Below are 26,188 nucleotides of genomic sequence, written 5' to 3'. Positions count from 1 at the left end.
CAGTACTTATCAGCTGCTGTATGCTTCAGAGGAAGTTGTGTAGTTCTTTCCAGTCTGACCACAAGGCATGTTCAAGCGTAACACAATATTTGATGCAGATCCATTGCTCTATTCCAGTGTTTCCCATCCAAGGTTCCTCCAGCTGTTGCAAAACTACAAGTTCCAGCATGCCCGGACAGCCTTTGGCTGTCCGGGCATGCTGGAACTTGTAGTTTTGCAACAACTGGAGGCGCCCTGGTTGTGAAACTGTTCTACTTTACTGTACTACATACAGTACGTATGCTCACTCAGTGGCCTACAGCTTCCTACAGGGTAATTGTCATTGTCCGCGCATACGCATTCCAGTCTGCTCTCCTTACCTGCCAGGTTACATCGATGTCACACAAAGAATTTTTATTTATATTCGCTATTATTTTTCATATTCTTTACTTTGTATAGGGTACAAAATAGCTGTCCCGTAATAATGTACAAAAAAAATAAAAATTATACTAAAAATGCACAAGAAATACAAGTAATAAAGTCCCTCAAGTTCCAATATTAATCGGTTCCAGGACGACCATTATATGTTGAAACTATTGTATGTTGAGTCCATAACTCTATGGAAACCTGGGAATTGGTTCTGGAGCCTCAAAATGTCATCCAAAAATAGGAAAACGTGAGGATTAAAGAAAAATAAGTAGATAACTAATACAGATAAAGCAAATCCTTACATATAAAAGCAAGAAAGATCTGCTGGGAGCTGTAATCACTGTCTATGTAGAGGACAGGAGCTTCTTCAGGGTCCTGTACAGAACACAATGACGGAGAATTATCAACACCTGTGTAGAAGAAAAGTTGACCAGTTGCCCATAGCAACCAATCACATAGCTTCTTTCATTTTTTAGAGGCCTGTTTAAAAATGAAAGAAGTGATCTGATTGGTTGCAATAATCAACTGGGCAACTTTTCCTCTGGACAGGTTTTGATAAATCTCCCCCAATGTCCTAAAAAAGTAACATGGAGCCGCCCTCACCTGGTGTCCTAAGGAGCAGCTAACCCTGGGACAGGTAAAGAGTACAGAACATGTAATACCTCCCTGTACTGTAGGGGGCGCTACCAGACACCAGTCAGTGCATGCACTTCAGTAATACAGGGGTTTTACCAGTGAAATGTCCATTTTGATTGGTCAGATCTTCCAGCCATTGATACATTTCCCCGATCTGGACTGTCTGTACATTGTATGTTGTGTCTGGTTTCACGTTACAATGGTCCAGAAAAGACCAAATATATTGTAACCTGAGGTCATTGTAAGTTGAGGGATCACTGTATAGATGTATAGATTCAGTATAAACTTGCAACAATGAAAAACTATATATATATATATATATATATATATATATATATATATATATATATATATATATACATACAGTGGGGATCAAAAGTTTGGGCACCCCAGGTAAAAATGTGTATTAATGTGCATAAAGAAGCCAAGGAAAGATGGAAAAATCTCCAAAAGGCATCAAATTACAGATTAGACATTCTTATAATATGTCAACAAAAGTAAAAAAAATTGTCCATCATTTACACTTTCAAAATAACAGAAAACAAAAAAATGGCGTCTGCAGAGTTAATATCTTGTACTGCCCCCTTTGGCAAATATCACAGCTTGTAAACGCTTTTTGTAGCCAGCCGAGAGTCTTTCAATTCTTGTTTGAGGCATCTTTGCCCATTCTTCCTTACAAAAGTCTTCCAGTTCTTTGAGATTTCTGGGCTGTCTGTCACGCACTGCTCTTTTAAGGTTTATCCATAGATTTTCAATTATGTTGAGGTCAGGAGATTGTGAAGGCCATGGCAAAACCTTCAGTTTACGCCTCTTGATGTAATCCCCCGTGGATTTCAAGGTGTGTTTAGGATCGTTATCCATTTGTAGAAACCATCCTCTCTTTAACTTTAACTTTTTCACAGATGGGATCAAGTTAGCATCCAAAATGTTATGACATTTTATTGAATCAATTTTTCCTTCTATTTGTGAGATGTTCCCTGTGCCACTGGCTGCAATACAACCCCAAAGCATGATTGATCCACCCCCATGCTTAACAGTTGGACAGAGGTTCTTTTCATTAAATTCTGTTCCCCTTCTTCTCCAAACGTACCTTTGCTCATTCCGGCCAAAAAGTTCAAATTTAAACCTCATCGGTCCACAGAAATTGTTTCCAAAATGTTTCAGGATTGTCTATATGTTCATTTGCAAAGTTTAAACGCTGATTTTTGTGGTGAGGACCTAGAAGAGGTTTTCTTCTGATGACTCTTCCATGAAGACCATATTTGTACAAGTATCTCTTTATAGTGGAATAGTGTACCACAACTCCAGTGTCTGCCAGATCTTTCTGGAGGGATTGTGCAGTCAAACGTGGGTTTTGAATTGTTTTTCTCACAATCCTGCAAGCTGTTCTGTCTGATATTTTTCTTGGTCTTCCAGATCTTGCTTTAACTTCCACTGTTCCTGATGACTGCCATTTCTTAATTACATCTGAAAACGTTTTGCTATCTTCTTATAGCCTTCTCCAGCTTTGTGAGCGTCAACTATTTTCAGTTTCAGATTTCTAGACAGCTGCTTAGAAGAACCCATGGTGCTGATTGTTGGGGCAAGGTCAGATGAGTCTGGGCATTTAAAACCTTTGAGATTGACATCACCTGGTCTTCTCAGATGATGATTGAGAACAACCCATGATACTGGCAGGTCTCAGCTTTGCAAAAGGGGCAGTGCATGCTATAAATTCTCCAGGGTGCTCAAACTTTTGCAGACGCCATAAGTAAATTATGGAAATAAAATCTAACTTTTGTTGACATATTATAACAATGTTTAATTTGTAATTTGATGCCTTTTGGAGATTTTTCCATCTTTCCTTGGCTTCTTTATGTGCATTAATACAAATTTTTACCTGGGGTGCCCAAACTTTTGATCCCCACTGTATATATATATATATATATATATATATATATATTCACTTTAATATCAGACTTGTAGATTTTTTAACATTTTGGAAAACTCCTTCCAATGAGTAGGTTATTCACAGCCTGAAACAGGAAAATGATTCACCACCCATTCACCGATTTTATGCTTATGTAAGGTAGATGAACCCTTTCCTATGAGTCCGTTGCCTTACATACTGTAGGGTTCTCTATAAAAATGCTTATAGATAGTAGATGTCCTTTTTTCCATCTATAAAACAGTAAACCTTTCCTGTGTTCTCCTCCCTGTGATTCTTTCGATGACAGCAGTACGTGCTGTTGTTTTTCCCCTTTGATAACAATAGGCCCCTGTGTTTCCTATTCTGTGATCTGTCGACTTTACAGTAATTGCGATGTGGCCCCAGGGGCACAATACTGGAGACATCCACTTTATGGGTTTAATTGTTCGTGGGTTTCCCTGCCTTTCTTCTGCCAGCTCAAATTACATAAAGTGCTGTTCAGGGACAGGACTGTCACTTTTGTATGAAAATTCACTGGCAGAGGCGCATGCACGGGACTTGCTGAAGAGGACGCACTTCATGTGAGCTCCGTACCGGCCGTCTGCATTTAGCCTCTCTCAGCGCCTTCACTGGCACCTAAGCAGCAGATTTTTGCCCTACCTCTTGCTTAAAGGGGTACTCCAGGCAAAAACTTTTTTTATATATATCAACTGGCTCCGGAAAGTTAAACAGATTTGTAAATTACTTCTACTAAAAAATCTTAATCCTTCCAATAGTTATTAGCTTCTGAAGTTTTCTGTCTAACTGCTCAATGATGATGTCACGTCCCGGGAGCTGTGCATGATGGGAGAATATCCCCAGAGGAACTGCACAGCTCCCAGGACGTGAGTCATCAGAGAGCAGTTAGACAGAAAACAACAACTCAACTTCAGAAGCTAATAACTATAGAAGTAATTTACAAATCTGTTTAACTTTCCGGAGCCAGTTGATATATAAAAAAAAGTTTTGGCCTGGAATACCCCTTTAACCCCTTTAGTTTTTTTTTTTTTATACAAATAATTTAAATGCAATTTACTGATATGGAAATAACCCCTTAATGAAACTTTGTTCCCATAGAAGTGAATAAAAGTTGAGCTGCAGTAACCCCGCATGACCAGTACGCAACGGAGGGCGCTGTCTATTGGTTTGTTTCATTATTATATGATGGCGTCCATGCCCTGGCAAACATATGATTGGTGGGAAACACAGGTCTAACATTATTCTACCATACAAGAGTTAAAGAAGAATAAAAGCAACGTTTTTGAATGGCCAAAATCCTGACCTTTATGACCTGAGGCAAGCAGGTCGTGGGAGGAAAACCACCGATATAGCAGAGCTGAAGCTGTTTTGTACAGAAGAGCAGGCTAAAATTCCTCCAAGGACTAATCAACAAATACCAAAAACGTTTCGATGCACTTATTGCTGCACCAGGGGTTTAACATAGGGTTCACATACTTTTACCACTCACAGCTAGGTCTGTGGTGAGGGTATGACGAGGGCAGATGTTATTACCCTAGGGGTAGATGGCATAAATCCCTTGGATTCGTGACGCCAGGGCATAGTTTAACCTCTGCACCACCCAAAGGTATGGCTGCTGGATCCTGGGCTAGGCACAGGGAAAATAATGACTCCGAAGCCAAATTATGGAACAACGGCAGCTTTACTGAGGCAGACAGATGGAATAGTCTTTACAGCTCAGTTAGGCCCAAGGAGGTGACCAGTAACTTTAGGGCTCGCTGGGACTTGTAGTGGATTTTGGACAATTTGCTGAAGGCCCACGCTGACTTTATACAGACTGATCTTGACTCACTTGACTAGACAGGCTTCACCCCGTACGTGGCTTACCCGGGGCACCGGATTAGTAGAAGCGTGGCTGCGTGGTTAGGCCTTGGGTCTCCTCAGGACACCGGACATTCTCAGGACTTGACTTAAAGGGGTACTCCGGTGAAAACCTTTTTTCTTTTAAATCATCTGGTGGCAGAAAGTTAAACATATTTGTAAATTACTTCTATTAAAAAAATCTTAATCCTTCCTGTACTTATTAGCTGCTGAATACTACAGAGGAAATTATTTTCTTTTTGGAATGCTCTCTGATGACATCACGAGCACAGTTCTCTCTGCTGACGTTATTATAATAAAAATAACGCTTTATTTATTGTTGTCCTTAGTGGGATTTGAACCCAAGCCCCCAGCACTGCAAGGCAGCAGTGCTAACCACTGAGCCACCATGCTGCCCTTAGCATACACCTGCTACACATGGTTGCTAAAATGGACAGAGATGTCAGCAGAGAGCACTGTGCTCGTGATGTCATCAGTGTTCCAAAAAGAAAGGAATTTCCTCTGTAGCATTCAGCAGCTAGTAAGTACTGAAAGGATTAAGATTTTTTAACAGAAGTAATTTACAAATATGTTTAACTTTCTGCCACCAGTTGATTTAAAAGAAAAAAGGTTTTCACCGGAGTACCCCTTTAAATGACCTCAGAATTCAAGAGAATGAACTAGCTCCTCCCAGTGTTTTTATGGGGGAGACTCTGGAGGGGTCCCATAGGTCACCCTGTCAGTCACGTGATCACTGGTACCTTCCTTGGTTACAACACTTAGTAACAACATTTAAAGGTACATAACATCATATAAACATTACATTAGATAATACAAGGCACTTGTTAACCTTTTATAACACACAGCTTAAGGTTAGGTTCAGACTATGGAATTTCCGCCTGCAATTCCTCTTTGAAATTGCAGGCGGAAATTCCGCTTGATAAAATATATAGTGTAGTGAATGGTTTTCCGTTCACAAATTCACACTTCGAAATTTGTGAACGGAAAATCCCCTTGGAAATTTCCACCTGAAGAATGGGGTTGCTCTTTCTTCAGGCGGAAATACTGGCGGAACACATTACAGTCTATTGGAGACTGCAGTGTCCGCGGTCCTAGCGCCGACTTATTCAGTCAGTGCTGGCTACACTCGGAATCTCCGGGCGGAAATTTTCTGCCCGGAGATTCCGTAGTCTGAACCTAGCCTAAGGGAGGACTCAGGGGACACTGCAATAGAGTCCGCCAGACTGGACAGCAAGGGTACAGGGGTGCAACTCCTGTACTGGGCCACCACAGGTGATATTGGATCATTGTCCTCAATATACTATGAAATTCTCAAGGGGTCATATTATAGCCAAACTGACCCTCACTCTCGACAGTTGTCCCCTGCTATCTTCTTGTGCAGAAGAACAGTGGTCTCCAAACTGTGGATCTTCCAGATAATGCAAAACTACAGCTCCCAGCATGCCCGGACAGCCGCTGGCTGTCCGGGCATGCTAGAAGTTGTAGTTTTGCAAAAGCTGGAGGTCCACAGTATGGCGACCACTGCAGTAGAAGGTTGAATTTGGGTTTGGATTGGGATGAATCCACAACAGGTATGAAGCTTAAAAGGACAATGCTCCTCCCACATGTCCTTTTCAGCAGGATGCCAGGCACAGTATACCGTCCTCTTGCTATGATACAGTATTAAAGGGGGTTATCTAGGAAAAAAACGTTTTTTAAATATTTCAACTGGCTCCAGAAAGTTAAACACATTTGTAAATGACTTCTATTAAAAAAAAAAAAAATCTTAATCCTTTCAGTACTTATGAGCTGCTGAAGTGGAGTTGTTCTTTTCTGTCTAAGTGCTCTCTGATGACACGTGTCTCGGGAACTGTCCAGAGTAAAAGCAAATCCCCATAGTAAACCTCTTCTACTCTGTGCAGTTCCCGAGACAAGCAGAGATGTCAGCAGAGAGCACTGTTGCCAGACAGAAAAGAACAACTCAACTTCAGCAGCTGATAATTATTGGAAGGATTAAGATTTTTTTAATAGAAGTAATTTACAAATCTGTTTAACGTTCTGGAGACAGTATATATATATATATATATATATATATATATATATATATATATATATAAATAAATATATATATATATGAGTTTTTTTCCTGGAATTCCCCTTTAATTTATCACTTTATTGGGCTGATTTACTTATGGCAATGGTGCTTTCATAATTTAAATGTTAGTTCTCCTTTAAACCAACTCATCTGCCTAAAGCAGAACAAAACAGCAAATCAGAGAAGTTCCTGCTGTGTCTTGGAGTTTACTTCCCTAGCAGTTTTTTTTTTTATTATTATTATTTTTTGCCTTTTGTTTCATTACATGTGTATTTAATTTAACAGACTCTGTGATTTTAGCAGACCACAATTTATGTAAAGAATGCCTTCACTGTAGTAGTGACTGAAAAAATGTCATAAGACAGGTATGGGCCCAGACTGATCGAGAAACTACTTGTGTTAGTTTAGTATCCCTGCTGCCTCCAAGTGTAAGGGTGCGTTCCCACAGGGCGTATACGCAGCGTATTTGACGCTGCGCAAAATTTACGGCAGCAGCGGGAAATACGCTGCGTATTCCTTGCTCACTATACACACAGGGCTTTCCGGCGGCAGCCCTATGTAGTGAGCTTTGGAGGCGGAGCCGCGCGTCACAGACACGCCGCCACACGGCTCCGCCTCCAAAACTCACTACACACATAGGGCTGCCGCCGGAAAGCCCTGTGTGTACAGTGAGCAAGGAATATGCAGCGTATTTCCCGCTGCTACCGTAAATTTTGCGCAGAGTCAAATACGCTGCGTATACGCCCTGTGGGAACGCACCCTAATGCTGCAAAAGTAGTCCTTATAATCTACTCAATCCTAACCCTTCTGCTCTTTTATATCATAAATTTCAGTGGTCCCCAAATTACAATATGAATTAGTTCCAGGACGACCATTGTAAGTTGAAACCATTGTATGTTGAGACCGTGGGAGAGATTTATCATTGCTTTTAGAGCATTTTTTTTGTCTATGTTTTTTTTTGTCTATGTTTTGGCGCAGTTCAGGCGCAAGCAGCATATTTAGCGACTTTTATGCGTCTTTTGGTATAGACAGTTTCACTCTTTTTGCCTACCCGTAGAACTTTTTCTTTTTGACCATGCAGTGGTCACGTATTTATCATTTGCGACTTTTGTCAAAAGTCGCTATTTTGCGCGCAAAGGTACTTTTTTAGGCACAAAGCTACATCACCTACCAGTAGGCGTGAGAATCACTTCTACCTTCCGCAATTCAACCTTTAACCTCTTGTGGACGACAGCGTCCCACTCCCCTTCTATGACATGTGATCAGGAGCTGAGTGCGGGTCATAGCTGAGTGGTCCTGGCGGCTATCTGCCACCAGGACCCATCTCTAATGCCAGACATCACCGATCACGGCAAGGCCCAGCTTTAACCCATTAGACACCACAATCAAATTTGATTGTAGCATCTAAAATGCAAGTAAAAAAGCTCTGTGAAGGTACGTTCACATGCTATTTGTTTTTGCGGGTTTTCTGCTGCGTATTTGAAAGGGGGCGGGCTCTTCTCGGCTGTCCGCAGCAGATTTTCCACAGAGGAATTTACGCTGCGGAAAATCTGCCGCAAGCCCCATTGAAGTCAGTAGGGATTGCGGAGGATTTTTCGCAGCGTAAATTCCTCCGTGGAAAATCTGCCGCGGACAGCCGAGAAGAGCCTGCCCCTTTCAAATACGCAGCGGAAAACCCACAAGAACAAATAGCGTGTGAATGCACCCTCAGGGTACGTTCACACGTGCAGATTTTTTAGTGGGTTTTCCGCTGCGTATTTGAAAGTGGGCGGGCTCTTCTCGGCTGTCCGCAGCAGATTTTCCGCGGCGGAATTTACGCTGCAGAAAATCTGCTGCGGACGTCCGAGAAGAGCCCGCCCACTTTCCAATACGCAGCGGAAAACCCGCTAAAAATTCAGCGCGTGTGAACGTACCCTCAAAGTAAGTAAAACGCCTAACCTTCCAAATTCAGGACCCGGGAAATTGTCTACTTCCCTCCCTCACTAGCGTCTAGAAAAAGTGTATGTGGTCTCAAACCTGTGGACCTCCAGATGTTGCAAAACTACAACCCCCAGCATGCCCAGACAGCCAACGGCTGTCCGGGCATGCTGGGAGTTGTAGTTTTGCAACATCTGGAGGTCTGCACGTTGAAGACCACTGTGGTAGAGCTTTTCCCACCACAGCAGAGCTGCACAAAATTCATCATCCCGCTGCACCTTCTTGATAAATAAGATGCACGCTAGTCAAACCCACCACCCAAATAAATGTGGGAAAATAGCTCTACCGTAGACATTCTTTGATAAATCTGGGCCCATAACTCTATGGAAACCTGGGAATTTGTGGTGAAGCCCCAAAATGTCATCCAAAAAATAGGAAAAAGTGAGGATTAAAGAAAAATAAGTAGATAACTAATACAGATAAAGCAAATCCTTACATATAAAAGTAATAAAGATCTGCTGGGAGCTGTAATCACTGTCTATGTAGAGGACAGGAGCTTCTTCAGGGTCCTGAACAGTACAAAGTGTCCTAAAAAAGTAACATGGAGCCGCCCTCACCTGGTGCCCAAAGGAGCAGCTAACCCTGGCACAGGTAAAGAGTACAGAACATGTAATACCTCCCTGTACTGTAGGGGGTGCTACCAGACACCAGTCAGTGCATGCACTTCAGTAATACAGGGGTTTTGCCAGTGGAATGTCCATTCTGATTGGTCAGTTCTTCCGGCCATTGAGTTTTTCTGGCTATTTATACCTTCCACTCTTCTTGGTAATAAAAAAATCCATGGGTTCTGTTTCCCACAGTGTATGGTAATTTAACTTTGAATAATGAGCACTGTGTTATGCTAGAATTCCCCTGTGGGGGTGCTGCAGGTAAACTGAACACTTACTGTCAGATCTCCCTACAGATTGTGAATGCGGACAACACCTGTTATAATGATTGATATCAGACCCATATAAACGTAGCCTAATAATGCTGTTTCCCAACCAGGGTGCCTCCAGCTGTTGCAAAACTGCAACTCCCAGCATGGTTTTCACTTGTTAGGGTTCTTTTGTTGCAAAAACGCCCCAAATGCCACAAAGTGTTTTCTGGGTAAAATGCTGCGGCCAGATATTGGCTGCAAGTCAATTGGGATGTGTGAAACATCAAACCCACCTTTTTCTGCGGTTTTGGGCTCAGTGGCAGTTTTCCCAAATTTTTTTTTACAAAATCTTGGCGTCTCTCTCTCGTAGAAGTCTATGGGAGCGGAAAAAAACAACACCATAAAAAAAGCCATGTGGGGTTTAGCATTGGCGATTTTTTTCCTCCCCATTAGAAATCCTTGAGTCACATGATGAAAGAATCACATGACTTTTCATGATAAAAGCGCGGGGGGGGGGGGGGGGGTGAACATAAAAGAAAAAAAAAAAAACAAGACGGTAAGTTCACACGAGCGGACCCACAGTGTATTTTACGCTGCAGATCCGTTGCTGAAGGCTAAAGGACCCCTGGATGGTGGCTTTACATGTGCCTGCTCGGAGCGGCAATACGCGGCTACGAGCAGACACACTGCTATGTGCGAGTCGCAGTGCTCATGTGCAGTATAATCGCATATTGCGGCAGCTCTCGGCCTAACTCATGGAGCAGAGGGAGCGGCTGTGATGTGTGCGAGTACATTGCGCATGCGCGCCAACTCGCACATAGCAATGTGTCTGCTCGTAGCGGCGTATCGCCGCTCCAAGCAGGCACATGTAAAGCCACCATACAGGGGTCCTTCAGCGGCGGTTCTGCAGCGTACAATACGCTGTGGGTCCGCTCGGGTGAATGTACCCTAAGGCTTGGTTCACACATACGAAATTTCCGCCTGCAATTCCGCTTTGAAATTGCAGGCAGAAATTCTGCTTGCTAAAATGTATAGTGTAGTGGATGGGTTTTCCGTTCACAAATTCACACCTTGGAATTTTTGAAGCGGAATTTGTGAACAGAAAATACACTTAAAAATTTCCGCCTGAAGAATGGCGTTGTGGAAATACTTGCGGAACACAATGCAGTCTATTGGAGACTGCAGTGTCCGATTCAGTCGGCGCTGGCCGCAGTCGGAATCTCCGGGCAGAAATTTTCCGTCTGGAGATTCCGCAGTGTGAACTTAAACCTACTATTTTTTTTTTTTCAAAATGCCACAAAAACTGCATCTTGGGCAGTTTTTTTGTGGCATTTTTTGTTTCAGGTCAAAAAGTGGAAACCTTAGGTTATGTTCACACAGCGCAATTTTTTGTGCGGAATTCCACTGGAATTTACTGCCCATTACTTTCAATAGGATTTGGCATATTCCACACAAAATTTGCATGAAATCCGCATTTTGCTGAGAAAAGAAAATTCTATTGACTTCCGCATCTGAATTCCCGCAAAAATATGAGGTATGACTTATGTTTTTTTTGCGGAACGCAGAATACGGAATTTTAGCTGCGCAACGTCCACAGTGAAATTCAGCAATGTGAATGGGACTGCGGAATCCCATTGAGGTTAATAAGGCTATAAACACATGCAGAATTTCCATGCGGGAATTCTGCCATGTGACCATAGCCTTAGGCCTCATTCATATTGCTGTCGGACTCCGCTATTCGGTGTTCCGTCGGCAATCCGGCCAGAAGGACGGGAGTTTATTGGAGAAAAAAATAGTGCAAGCACTATTTTTTTCTCCGCTAAGATCCTGTAAAATGAACAGGTCACCGATGGACCCTATGCAAGTGAATGGGGTCCGTCATGACCCGGTAGTAGCCGTTTGCATCCGACCTGTTTTAGTGTCCGATCGGCTCAGGGAAAAGAAAAAGAGCCGATCGGACCCTTAAAGGGGTACTCCGGTGGAAAACTTTTCTTTTTTTTTTTTTAAATCAACTGGTGCCAGAAAGTTAAACAGATTTGTAAATGACTTCTATTAAAAAATCTTAATCATTCCAGTACTTATTAGCTGCTGAATACTACAGAGGAAATTCTTTTCTTTTTGGAACACGGTGCTTTCTTCTGCTGACATCACGAGCACAGCGCTCTCTGCTGACATCTCTGTCCATTTTAGGAACTGTCCAGAGCAGCATATGTTTGCTATGGAGATTTTCTCCTACTCTGGACAGTTCTTAAAATGGACAGAGATGTCAGCAGAGAGCACTGTGCTCATGACGTCAGCAGAGAGCTCTGTGTTCCAAAAAGAAAATCATTTCCTCTGTAGTATTGAGCAGCTAATAAGTACTGGAAGGATTAAGATTTACAAATCTGTTTAACTTTCTGGCACCAGTTGATTTAAAAAAAAAAAAAAAGTTTTCCACCGGAGTACCCCTTTAACAGGTCGGTGCAAACGAATGTGTGAACCTAGCCTTAGTCTGACCTTGTATTACGTTCAATTAAAAATTTTATTTTTTTATTTTGTATTTTTTTGTTCTTTTTTTCTAACAAGTAGTGCGAGCGGCGAATAACCAGAAAAGGCCCTTTTCTGGGTTTGGTTATTCGCCGCTCGCGCGACGTACTTGTTCAGTGAAAAAAAGAACAAAATAATACAAAGATAAAAAAATAAAGGATTTATTAATTGAACGTAATACAAGTGTCGAGACTAAGGCTAGGGAAGCAGCCATTGTGCGGGGCCCGTGTCTCCTTTTGTCCCAGTTTATTGTCTCCTCTTCGTCTCTAGGCACTTTGCTTGTATTTGCTCAATACCCTATTGAGGACGTGGTGACCCGTAGAACGCCTACTGAGGCTCGCTGTTGTCTTTCCTGAATATATGGCTTAACCCTCTGTTTCTGAGCAACAACATGGCTGCAGGAGGCAAAGGCTGCTCATATGATGCTTATTTATACCCGTTTTATAACAAATGGCGCCTGTCACAGGGCTCCAGCGAAACACGTGTGCGGCCTGTGATCCATATGACAACATTAGGATTAGTGCAACATTACGATACTAGGTAGACATATTGGGGGAGATTTATCAAAATCTGTCCAGAGGAAAAGTTGCTGAGTTGCCCATAGCAACCAATCAGATCGCTACTTTCATTTTTCAGAGGCCTGATTGGTTGCTATGGGCAACTCAACTCTCTCCCATGGTAATTTGTATGCCTGGGAGCAAGTGATCCTCCAGCTGTTGCAAAACTACAACTCCCAGCATGCTGGGAGTTGTAGCTTTGCAACAGCTGGAGACACCCTGTTTGCAAAACACTACTCAGGGTTAAATGTCTACTGTAAGATTCAAGAAATTTGGCAAAACATTAAAGGGGTATTCCAGGGAAATGTTTTTTTTTATTTTTATATATATATATATATATATATATATATATATATATATATATATATATCAACTGGCTCCAGAATGTTAACCAGATTTGTAAATTACTTCTATTAAAAAATCTTAATCCTTCCAATAATTATCAGCTGCTGAAGTTGAGTTGTTGTTTTCTGTCTGGCAACAGTGCTCTCTGCTGACATCTCTGCTTGTCTTGGGGACTGCACAGAGTAGAAGAGGTTTTCTATGGGGATTTGCTTCTACTCTGGACGGTTCCCGAGACACGTGTATATCAGAGAGCACTTAGACAGAAACAACTCAACTTCAGCAGCTCATAAGTACTGAAAAGATTAAGGATTTTTTAATAGAAGTAATTTACAAATCTGTTTACCTTTTGATATATAAAAATAGATTTTTCCTGGATAACCCCTTTAACCTTTCTAATATACTTCATAAATGGGCTTTATCTCCTTTTTAGAGAAATTATGGCTTATAAAAAGAGACCACTAGGGGTCCCCCAGCTGAAGCACAGGCATGGACAAAGTCCAGGAAGTGAGGGCAGGACTAGCACTTCCCTGTGCTCACTCCTGTCCTATCAGACTGCAGCATGAAAATAGAGAGGAGGGGGGTTACACAGCAGCCTGCAGTAATTGGATGAAAAGACCCAGCACTGCACAGCAGACTCAGGGAGGAAGTAAATGCATGGTGAGTGAGGGCGCGGGTTCAGCCCTTGCCTGGGACACTCCCCCTTCCTGAGCAGTGGATGTCAGAATAAGTGAGCAGCAGAACAGAGGGATTTGTGTGCCTTGTGGCCATGAGATGCACACACAGCTTTGTCTTCTAATGAACAAAGCACCTAGGTTTCCATGACATGACCACAACAGATCAACTGAAAGTAAATAACGAATATTGAATGACAGCAAGCAGAGATCCTGAAAACTTCAAGGAACTGATACAGAAAATAAGTTGGGAAATTGTATAACTTTTCAGTTGTGCAATGAATATCGGTTATTTGCCATGGAGCAGAGAGCAAAATCCTCGCGGAATTCTGTCTTATCAACATACCCTAGCTGGCACATATTGGGTACTGTGACTGGAAGTCATTTGGGTACTGTGACTGGCACAGATTGAGTTCTATTACTGGCAATTATGGGAGTAGTACTGTTTCTGGGATATACTGGACACTGATTGGCATTTATGGGGGTACAATGACTCTTATCATGGGGGTACTGTGGCTGGCACATATTGGGTACTGTGACAGGCATTTATTGTGGTACTTTGACTTCCACTTATAGGGGTTCTGTGGCTGGCACATGCCAAGTACCATAACTGGCAATTGTATGTACAATGACTGCCACATATTGGGTACTGTGACTGACACACATGGAGTTACTGTAGCTGGCACATATTGGGTACTATGGCAATTACGGGGGTAGTGCCGTGCTTGGCATATTTTAGATACTGACACATATCAGATACTGTGACTGACACTCATGGTGGTACTGTGGCTGGCACATATTAGATACTCTCACTGAGACTCATGGGGGTACTGTGGCTGGCACATATAGGGTACTATGAGTGACAGTTATGGGGGTTTTGTGGGTGGCACATATAGGGTACTATGACTGACACTCCTCAGAGTATTGTGGCTAGCACACATTGGATACTATGACTGGCACTCACAGGGGTACTGTGGCTGGCACATATAGGTTACTATGACTGGCACTCACAGGGGTACTGTGGCTGGCACATATAGGGTACTATGACTGGAACTCATGGGGGTACTGTGGCTGGCACATATAGGGTACTATGACTGGAACTCACAGGGGTACTGTGGCTGGCACATATAGGGTACTATGACTGGAACTCATGGGGGTACTGTGGCTGGCACATATAGGGTACTATGACTGACACTCCTCAGAGTATTGTGGCTAGCACACATTGGGTACTATGACTGGCACTCACAGGGGTACTGTGGCTGGGACATATAGGTTACTATGACTGGAACTCATGGGGGTACTGTGGCTGGCACATATAGGGTACTATGACTGACACTTATCAGAGTATTGTGGCTAGCACATATTGGATACTGTGACTGACACGCATGGAGGTACTGTGGCTGGCACATATTGGGTACTATGGCAATTACGGGGGTAATGCGGTGCCTGGCATATATTAGATACTGACACATATCAGATACTGTGACTGACACTCATGGCGGTACTGTGGCTGGCACATATAGGTTACTATGACTGGAACTCATGGGGGTACTGTGGCTGGCACATATTAGATACTCTCATTGAGACTCATGGGGGTACTGTGGCTGGCACATATAGGGTACTATGATTGACACTCGTCAGGGTATTGTCGCTAGCACACATTGGGCACTATGACTGGCACTCACAGGGGTACTGTAACCGACACTTATGTGAGTGGCCCATATTGGGTACTATTACTGGCAATCATGAGGACAGTACAGTGTCCGACATATATTGTATACTGCGACTGGCACTTATGAGGGTACTATGTCAGGTAACATTGTACTGCGACTGGCACTTATGAGGGTACTATGTCAGGTAACGTTGAACTGTGACGGGCATTTATAGGATAAGTGGCTAAAAGTACTTTGACTTTGTAAATGCAAACAGTGGTGCCCCCATAAGTGCCCAGTCAAAGTGGTGTGGCTGTCACTTGTGGTACCCTACCACTGTCTTTATGAAAGGGTCACTGCAGCGGGGGCACTAATAAGGGGCATGTTTCTAGGAGTGGGGGGCACATACTTTCTATTTCAGCTACTATGAGTAGACCTGTATGACCCTCACTCATGCAGTCAGTACTGGGTCCCTCAGAGCAGTCATTGTGTCTGGTAATCTCAGTGTATAAATACATGTTTGTCCTCGCCGGGCTTCCGTAGTCTGCAGCTCCCTCCTTCCCAACTGCAGACTGGAGACTGAGAATAGGAATCAATCAGCGGCAGGACAGGCACGGAGCCGGAGGTGGGTGAGTGTGTGTGCGGACACATGGTGCGGCATTGTGTGCGGTAACCAGGAGGCTTCACGTGTGAATAGCGGCAGACACCATGTGAGGGGTGCCCACTGTTATGTGATGCCAAGCTGTGTGCCCGGAGTGTGCATGGTGGGGGGGACATTGTGTACATGTGTGCTGACACTGGCATGTATTGTTTACCTGGGCTTGTAATAACGTCCAGTCTGCGGCTTATAATAACCGCGTCTGCAGTGTGTATGGGGGCCAAGCAGGCTTGCGTTTTCATGTGGCTTCTGCTTGATAGACGCATTCTCCATAGGAATGCATAGAGGGGGCAAAGAGCTGCAATTGTTTGTTTTTTGTCGTCCACTGTTTAAGAAAAAAAATAAATAAATAAGTAAAAAAAAAAAAAAAAATATATATATATATATATATATATATATATATATATATATATATATTCTGTTTACATTTGATGGGTATCCCTTTTTTTTTTTTTTTTTTAGCCCATTGTTTTCTACAACCTGTGTTTCTCCAGCTGTTGCGAAACTACAACTCCCAGCATGCCCGGACAGCCAACGGCTGTCCGGGCATGCTGGGAGTTGTAGTTTCGCAAAATCTGGGCGTCTTTCTATAAGCATGATTGAGGCGGGCGATGACCACCTATTGATTTGTGTTTAGTAGTGGGTTGCGGATTGATGGGAAAAGTATAGCACAGCATTAAAGGGGTACTCCACTCGGAAAAAGTATTTTTTTTTTTAAATCAACTGGTGCCAGAAAGTTAAACAGATTTGTAAATTACTTCTATTTAAAAATCTTTACCCTTCCAGTACTTATCAGCTGCTGTATGTACCACAGGAAGTTATTTTATCTTTGAATTTCTTTTCTGTCTGACCACAGTTCTCTCTGCTGACACCTCTATCCATTTTAGGAACTGTCCAGAGTAGGAGCAAATCCCCATAGAAAATCTATCCTGCTCTGGACAGTTCCTAAAATGGACTGAGGTGTCAGCAGAGAGCACTGTGGTCAGACAGAAAGGAAATTCAAAAAGAAAAGAACTTCCTGTGGAGCATACAGCTGCTAAGTACTGGAAGGATTAAGATTTGTAAAGGGGTACTCTTTAAAAATTAAGGAAGGATTAAGAAAGGAATTTTTAAAGGGGTACTCCGGTGGAAATTTATTATTATTTTTTTTCCCAAATCAACTGGTTCCAGAAAGATAAACAGATTTGTAATTGAGTTCTATTAAAAAATCTTAATCCTTCCAGTACTTATAAGCTGCTGTATGCTCAACAGGAAATGGTGTAGTTCTTTCCAGTCTGACCACAGTGCTCTCTGCTGACACCTCTGTCTGTGTCAGGAACTGTCCAGAGTAGGAGCAAATCCCCATAGCAAACATCTCCTGCTCTGGACAGTTCCTGACATGTACAGAGGTGGCAGCAGAGAGCACTGTGGTCAGACAGGAAACAACAACCAAACTTCCTCTGGAGCATACAGCAGCTGATAAGTACTGGAAGGATTAAGATTTTTAAATAGAAGTAATTAACATATCTGTTTATCTTTCTGGCACCAGTTGATTTGAAAACATTTTTCTTTCCCACCGGAGTACCCCTTTAAAAAGAAAACAACTTCCTGTGGATCATAACAGCAGCTCATAAGTACTGGAAGGATTACGATTTTGTATTAGAAGTAATTTACAAATCTGTTTAACTTTCTGGCACTAGTTGATTAAAAAAAAGAAAAATGTTTTCCAGTGGAGTACCCCTTTAAGTGAACGGATCCCATTACAAGGCTGCGTTCACATTGCATCTAGCAGCCTCCTTTTTAATACAGGTGTTGTAGTAGTTCCGGCGCGTGCGTTAAACGGATTCATAGAGCTCCATTCGTCTGGTGGCCCAAAAGTGTGACGTTTTGGCCTCCATCTGGGTCGTGTATGTTAGGGTTTGCCGGATACATTAGCGCAGGCTAGCACAGAGATATATATATATATATATATATATATATATATATATATATATATATATCTCTCTCTATCTATCTATCTATCTATCTATCTATCTATCTATATCTCATCTCTCTACACACATATACAGTGATCCCTCAACTTACAATGGCCTCAACATACAATAGTTTCAACATACAATGGTCTTTTTAGGACCATTGTAAGTTGTAACCAGATCTGTGCTACCTATCAATGGCTGAAAGAACCGACCAATCAGAATGGGCATTCACTGGTACAACCCCTGTATGCACTGACTGGTGTCTGGTAGCGCCCCCTACAGTACAGGGAGGTATTACATGTTCTGTACTCTTTACCTGTCCCAGGGTTACCTGCTCCTTTGGACACCAGGTGAGGGCTACTACATTACTTTTTTAGGACACTGTGTTCTGTACAAGACCCCGAAGAAGCTCCTGTCCTCTACATAGACCAGTGTTTCCCAAGCAGGGTGCTTCTAGCTGTTGCAAAACTAAAACTCCCAGCATGCCCGGACAGCCTTTGGCTGTCCGGGCATGCTGGGAGTTGTAGTTTTGCAACAGCTGGAGGCTCCCTGCTTGGAAAACACTGACATAGACAGTGATTACAGCTCCCAGCAGATCTTTCTTACTTTTATATGTAAGGATTTGCTTTATCTATATTAGTTATCTACTTATTTTTCTTTAATCCTCACTTTTTTTCCTATTTTTGGATGACATTTTGGGGCTTCAGAACCAATTACCAGGTTTCAACATACAATGGTTTCATCATACAATGGTCGTCCTGGAACCAATTAATATTGTAACTTGAGGGACCTGTGTGTGTATGTGTATGTATATATAATGTGTGTGTGTGTGTGTGTGTGTGTAAGTCGGAGGTTTGTCTCCAATGCCGCTCGCACCACCATTTTAGCATCTGATTCTATACTCTAAAATCATATGTAATCTTATATCTAGACATTTCCATAAAACGTTTTTTGACAAATCGCATCCGATTTGGTCCGTTTTTTAGTTTTGCCTAATTTTTTATTTTTGGAAATTATGATTGGCCACAATTTGTCGCCCACATTCCAAAGTGGCTCTTAACCGTAATGTGTGTGTGTGTGTATGTGTGTATATATATATATATATATATATATATATATATATATATATATATATATATATATATATATATATATAATTTTAACACGTGTCTCTGTAAATAGTAGTAAATCGTATCACTGTACTTTCTGATACTTTTTTTTTAACATTAGTCTATGCAAAGCGTATTCCATCGCTGTATGTTTTGATTTGTTATATTGTACACTTTTTTTTATTTTTATTTATTTATTTTTTTTAACCCGTGCTGAAGCTTCAGAACTGTCTAGAAAGATCCAGAAACATGAAAGACTAATAAAAAACGTATTACCTCCTGTCTGATAGATGGGGTTTGTAGCCTCATCTGATCTTATTTTAATTTTTTTGCATCTGTTTTAACAATACGTTTGACACAAAAAAAAAAATATATATATTATACAAAGAATCGTCATGTGAGTGCGACCTAACGGACCTTGCTAACACTGTGCTACCTTGCCTGAATCAGCTGATTAGCAAATTTAGGGGCGCTCCACTACTTCTCACAAGAAAGGGGTACCTGATGGGGGGGGGGGGGGGGGTTGTGCTCCGACCTCTTGGACAACTCCCTGCTATGAGCAGAACTGGGCACCATCTTTCTGTGCTGTAATTTCCTATTCTTGGGCCCATTGTTTTCTATAGGTCAGTGGTCTTTAACCTGTGTTTCTCCAGCTGTTGCGGAACTACAACTCCCAGACTGTCCGGGCACACTGGGAATTGTAGTTTAGCTAAAGCTGGACTTGTGTCCAATAAAGCACAATAGATGCCAGTGACGGACGTCGCCATTGACCCCATAGCCCTTGATAAAGCCACAGGTTGTGGTGAAACGTCGGGTGGGGTAGTGTGTGACAGTTTTTAATATAGAGTGGAGTCCCAACAATTTTGCTTGTGGACTGCAGCCACAGCAATGCAGACATACATACAATAGCATGTAGTATCATGCATTGACTATAATCTCTACCGGAGACAAACCCACTTTAAATTTTAATGTTTATGGCAAGGAATAAAAGTTATATTTTAGATATCATTTGATGGGTGGTAAATTTAGGGTCTTAGTGATCACTTAGTGATCAAATGTAAATAAATTGAGGATAATAACCCTCCACCCATAGGTCCGGTTTTTTTGAAGTGACGGACGTCAGCACAAGTTTCATGCATCCTCTATAGGAGCGCTGGAGATACACGAGCACTGTCCTCAGGTATCTCCGGCAGAGCCGAAACACAGCTCCATTATCGGACACTTATCCTTTTATCTTGCAGATAGGGATAAAGTTTAAATTGGTGGAGTATCCCTTTAAGACATTATGAGGTCCCAGTACGGGATATGGTCCTGTACTGTACGTAGGCCCTGTCAGGTTGAGTCCCTGCAGTGTCTCCCCCATAGTGTTATATGTATTATGTATAAGGACCTTTTGAGGACCTTTGAGTTAGTCACATGATAATGTGGTCACATTTTAAATTCACATGTTTGTTACCCAGAGAGCACCAGGTTACCTGCAGCTTGACCTATGGGCTCCTTGCTCAGCCCCCTTTATATGCTGCAATCTGTCTCTTTTGCTCTTCTCTGCTGAGGTCAAGTCCAGTCCAGACGTCTCAGGGTCAGTGTCCAGCACATCTGGAGGCCTCAAGCCTAAATTACAGCCACATGTCAGTAAGTCAAGTCATCTCTGTCTGCTGTCACTGTCTTCAGTCAAGTCTATAATAGTCAGCGTGGCTATCCTAAAGTCTGTCAAAGTCACTGCAAGTCCCAGCAAGCTGCGAGGTCCCTCGTGTTACCGGTCACCTCTCTGGGATCCTGGCCTAGCTGTAAAGACTGTACCATCTGTCTACCTCAGAAAAGCTACCGTCAACCCTGACCTGGCCTTGGACTCTTATTTGCCCTGCCTAACTAGGACTAGCGGTGCTACCATTCGGGTGGTTCTCGGTATAACCATGCCCTGGCGTCACAAACATTTTAGGGGATAACACCATCTGCCCCTGGGCTACAACACCTGCCCCATACACCTCACTTCACACCCCGTGGCGCACCACAACGTTAGCCAGGATCAGAAAAACGAAGCTACTTTCTTCCAGAAACAGCACCACTCTTGTTCTCAGGTCATGTGTGGTATTGCAGCTCATATACATAGAAGTAATTGGAGCTGAGATGTAATACCACAGACAACCTGAGGACAGGTGTGGCACTGTTTTTTTAGATGTATAGCTGTTATGTTTTACTTTATCCTGGGTGACCCCCCCCTCTATAATTTATCACCCATCTACTAGATAGGTGATACATGGTAGAAGGGGGGGGGGGGGGTTAAAGCAGAATATACTGTATATAAAGCAGTACGGAGTGTTTGTACAGTGCCCTGTGTACACTTCTGTGCCTTGACTCTGTGTACATAGGAATAAAAGGCTGTGTATACAGGGTCATGGGGAATGCACAGCATTGTGACCAGTCAATAGGTTACGTGTCACTAGAGAACAAAGGGGGGGGGGGGGGAGCGTGCGCAGGGTGCCGATCTGCTTGATATTCATTATTTACCGGGATCCTCGGTGAGTGACAGATGACAGGGCGATCTTATTATCGGGGATGTCCAAGGTCACATTACCCAAACAATACAGGACTACAGTGCAGCGGGCGATAGGGGGACGGGATCAGTTTCAGCATGGACATCTTTTTTGCACTTCTCAAGTTACTACAGTGTGTTATATAGGATGTTGGTGAAGTGTTTTACATTTATTTATTTTTTATTTTATTTTATGTTTCAACCTATGCAAACCTTAGCAATCATACCCTAACTGTATACGATAAGAACGTATTCAACATTGCCGAATTGGTCTTGTTTTGGTATATATGTTTGAGGTATAGGTCAGAAGTTTGCCACTTTTGAACAATTGGCTGTGTGTGTGTGTGTGTATATGTGTGTATGTATGTGTATATATATATATATATATATATATATATATATATATATATATATATATATATATATATATATATATATATATATATATATATAGTGTAGTATAACAAAGTTCTGCATACTGTGCTTATCTGTACCACACCAAAAAACTGGTAAAGAAAGAATACATGCCCCCCACCCCATAGAAGTGTATGTGATGCATAGTCTTTGTCTGTATGTGGTTTTACAATATATATATTTATAAATTACAAACAAAAAACCTATATAGATCAATAATGTACATCTTCATTAATAATAATATGTTACAAGATAAACAGACATTCTAAAGCAATAGGGTAGATCAGTGTTTTCCAACCAAGGTGCCTCCAGTTGTTGCAAAACTACAGCGCCCAGCATGCCTGTACAGCCATAACTATCTCCGCTTGTATGGGTAAGAGATGTATTGTACAAAAAAAACTTATCCCCTATCCAAGAGAAAAGGGGTATGTTTTAGATCGCGTGGCCTCCGTCCGCTGGCATCTCCTGCCCAGGACCCCAGCTCTCCCCGGGAACAGAGCATGTTGAGCCCTGCTCGAAGCGGTGGCCGACAACTATCTTTATGGCCTCTCCCATAGAGATACATCGAGTGGGACATGTCCTTTGGATAAGTTTTTTCAGCGTGAAACTTCTCCTTGTGTTTCCAGCTGCTCCAAAACTACAACTCCCAGCATGCTGGGAGTTGTAGATTTGCAGCAGCTTGAGACACATTGCTTTACACTCTCTCAAACTCCTCATTGTCTGTTTTGCTTAGATGTGAAAATTATCCAGTCCTGAAATACTAAATAACTAGACAGGTTGCCAGTCGGGGTTACGAAAAAGGTGGGTGACAACCCCTGCTGGGGGTAGAAAGAATCAGCCATTATAGTTTCTGGGGAAGCAGGATGACCATCTAACAATTGAGAGTTATTTTATTTTCATAATTAGCTTTTAATAAGACTATTGCAGCGTTTTTTTCTTCTGCAGCTTGCATGCACTAAAATACACTGAAGTCTGCTGAGCGCCGTTCAGTGTAAATTCCGTCAGACAGGTTCTCTGACAGCTCAGACTTTGGCCGCTTCTGTCTTTCGTGTGATCAAATAAAAGTTGTCTAGAGACTGAGCCGTCTGACGGAATTGACCTTGAGCGCCATCAAACGACTTTGTTGCATATTGTTGTTATATACATTATAAGCTGCAGAAGCCTTAAAGTGCAAAATGAACATGTATAATACATGCAAATCAATAAAACACCCAAAGGTGACCAAAAGCCTATAATGGGGTTTACCATAATTTATTTTATTTTTATTTTTTTATCAAATTGGCTATGGGCTGGAAAACATTACTCACTAATGAAACTTTGGGGTGAGTACAATGGTGTTTTAATTTTGTTTTTCTTGTTTTTTTTCCTCTCATCTCAAATTGGGTCCAGTCAATTTCGTATTTCTGAAAAAAAAATATTATGGGTATGTTCATACAGCAGACTTTATTTTTTATTTTTTTGCAGAATGTCTGCCCAGGAAATTTCTAGCGGCGAACATTCTGCAGACCGTGGATGCCTCTAGGACCGCTCAGAAATGCAGCATCTCCTTAGAGGACACTGCATTTCCGCTCGGATTTCGCAGAAAGGAAATTCCGTGGCAAGATGTTCCACCTGCAGAAATTCCGCCATGTGCGCTGTGCAGCAGAATCCCATTGAAAACAATGGAACTCTGTTGCAATGGATTTTCCGAGTGGAATTCTTGCGACGGATTCCGCAGTTTGATCAAGGCCGCTCAGTGCTAGATCAATCTTTAGTCTATACCAGTGTTCCCCAACCAGGTCGCCTCCAGCTATTGCAAAACTACAACTCCCAGCATGCTGGGAGTTGTAGTTTTGCAACACCAAATTGTTGAACTTCCCCTTTAAGGTGTGGGTTACTGTGTTACTTAACTTGCTGCTTTCGCACTAGTTGCTGTGTGCCCAGCCAACAAAGGGGCGATCAGGGGCGCCCAGCACATGCCTGCATTGTGCACTTGTCTGCCGGGTTATTTACCGCATTCAATTACTCCGTATAGTTGTTGCATTTTTTTTTTCACATGGGTTGTAAAGCTCCGTCTCCCATGATTCCTGCTGCCTGCCCTGCACGGCACAGCCATAAATCCCCTTTCTCAGCCCTCCTAACGTCTGCTTCTCTCTGTTATTTCAGGTTGCCTGTGTGAAGGATCTGACAGCGCTTCCCTCCACCCAGCCCATCCTCCTCTCCGTAACAAAAGCCAGCGGTATGGGAAGTCACACTGGCATCAGCAGCCCATGCTGACGGGCACAGTGGCGCTGTGCCTAAACCGTGTGCACCATGTGACAATGCAGCAGGACTGATTTTTGTCTGGTGCATGGAAGGAAAGTGCAATTTTTGTTTTAACTTATTTTTTAATAAAACGAAGAATTTTTTATTTTTTTTATTTTTAAACACTTTAAACTATGGCTACAGTGGAAGCCGGAAGCACTATAACCAGTCGCCTGAAAAATCTGCTGCGCTCGCCTTCAATAAAGCTCAGAAGACACAAGCCTGGGGCCAGGAAGGAAGATATCGGTAGCAAGGTGAGTGCATGGGTTACAGCTGCTTCTCCACAATCATACGGCACCAGTCGATGTGTTGCGTTCTGTTAGGTTGGGGCTAGAGGTGTTCTGATGGCACTTCAGTTATAAAAAGTTTTTATAGTTTGTACATCTTGGTATAACCATTGTTTTTCTAATATACTTCTTTAAAAAATGTTCACATTTTATTAAAGAAAACTGTCTTTGAAGATCTCACCACTAGGGGTCCCCATACCTCCTGGTACACTGATGAATCCCACAGCAGCAGGAGGGTGTCCAAGGGTCATGGACAGGAGATGGCGGATTGACAAGGCTGCAGGAGGAACACAGCCTGCAGCAACACTGCTGTATCACAGAGTTCTATTAACCATGTGCCTCCAGCTGTTGCAAAACTACAACTCCAAGCATGCCTGGACAGTTAAATGATGTCTGGGCATGCTGGGAGTTGTAGTTATGCAAAAGCTGTAGGCACACAGCTGAAGGAAACACTGCTGCAGAAAGAGTTATCCAAACACTGTACCTCCAACTATTCCAAAACGACAAGTCCCAGCAATACAGGACTGGCAAAGGAGGATACACATGAATGACATAGGAAGATGTAAGTTATATGTTCTGGCGGAATTTTTTTAGGAGATTTTCCGAGTGGAAAGTCCCTCGAAAAAACTCCATAGTGTTCATTGTGCAGCAGAATCCCATTGCCAGCAATAGGACTCACCGCTGCAGTGGAATTTCAAAACAAACCCTGCCTATTAAGATATACCCCCCCCCCCACCTTATTAGGTAGAAGTCCTCAGTAGTTAGATAGGGAATCCCACCCCCCATTAGGTAGAAGTCCCCAGTAGGTAAGGAATCTCCCTATTAGCTATAAGCCCCCTGTAGGAAGGGATCCCCCCCCCACCTTTAGTAGGAAGAAGCCCCCAGGTATTAGGTAGATGACCCCATTAAGTAGTTTACCCCAATAAGTAAAAAAAAAAATACAGTGGTCCCTCAAGTTACAATATTAATTGGTTCTGGGACGACCATTGTATGTTGAAACCATTGTATGTTGAGACCATAACTGTATGGAAACCTGGTAATTGGTTCTGAACCCCCCAAAATGTCATCCAAAAAATAGGAAAAAGTGAGGATTAAAGAAAAATAAGTAGATAACTAATACAGATAAAGCAAATCCTTACATATAAAAGTAAGAGAGAGCTGCTGGGAGCTGTAATCACTGTCTATGTCAGTGTTTTCCCAACCAGGGTGCCTCCAGCTGTTGCAAAACTACAACTCCCAGCATGCCCGGACAGCCGTTGGTAGGCACCCTGGTTGGGGAACAATGGTTTATGTAGAGGACAGGAGCTTCTTCAGGGTCCTATACAGTGTCCCAAATGGAGCCACCCTTACTTGGTGTCCAAAGGAGCAGCTAAGCCTGGCACAGGTAAGGAGTAGTACAGAACTTGTAGTTCCTCCCTGTACTGTAGGGGGCGCTACCAGACAGCCAGTCAGTGCAT

At 42.6% G+C, this 26,188-nt stretch overlaps 1 protein-coding gene across 4 annotated transcripts in view; it reads left to right on the top strand.

The window, feature by feature from the left end:
- MAPKBP1 (mitogen-activated protein kinase binding protein 1) overlaps nt 1-26,188 on the top strand; it is a 204,878-nt gene that overhangs the window by 6,992 nt on the left and 171,698 nt on the right. For 3 of the 4 annotated variants that reach the window (XM_056545871.1, XM_056545868.1, XM_056545869.1), the window contains exon 2: nt 24,307-24,698. In XM_056545871.1, the coding sequence (XP_056401846.1) occupies nt 24,579-24,698 (120 nt within the window). In that variant the 5' untranslated portion in view covers nt 24,307-24,578. Of the gene's footprint in view, nt 1-16,000; nt 16,118-24,306; nt 24,699-26,188 lie in introns of those variants that run through there. The other variant, XM_056545870.1, reaches the window with a different exon arrangement.

This window comes from Hyla sarda, chromosome 11 (genome assembly GCF_029499605.1).
Source record: "Hyla sarda isolate aHylSar1 chromosome 11, aHylSar1.hap1, whole genome shotgun sequence".
Taxonomy (NCBI): domain Eukaryota; kingdom Metazoa; phylum Chordata; class Amphibia; order Anura; family Hylidae; genus Hyla; species Hyla sarda.
This window is presented reverse-complemented; position numbering and strand designations above follow the sequence as displayed.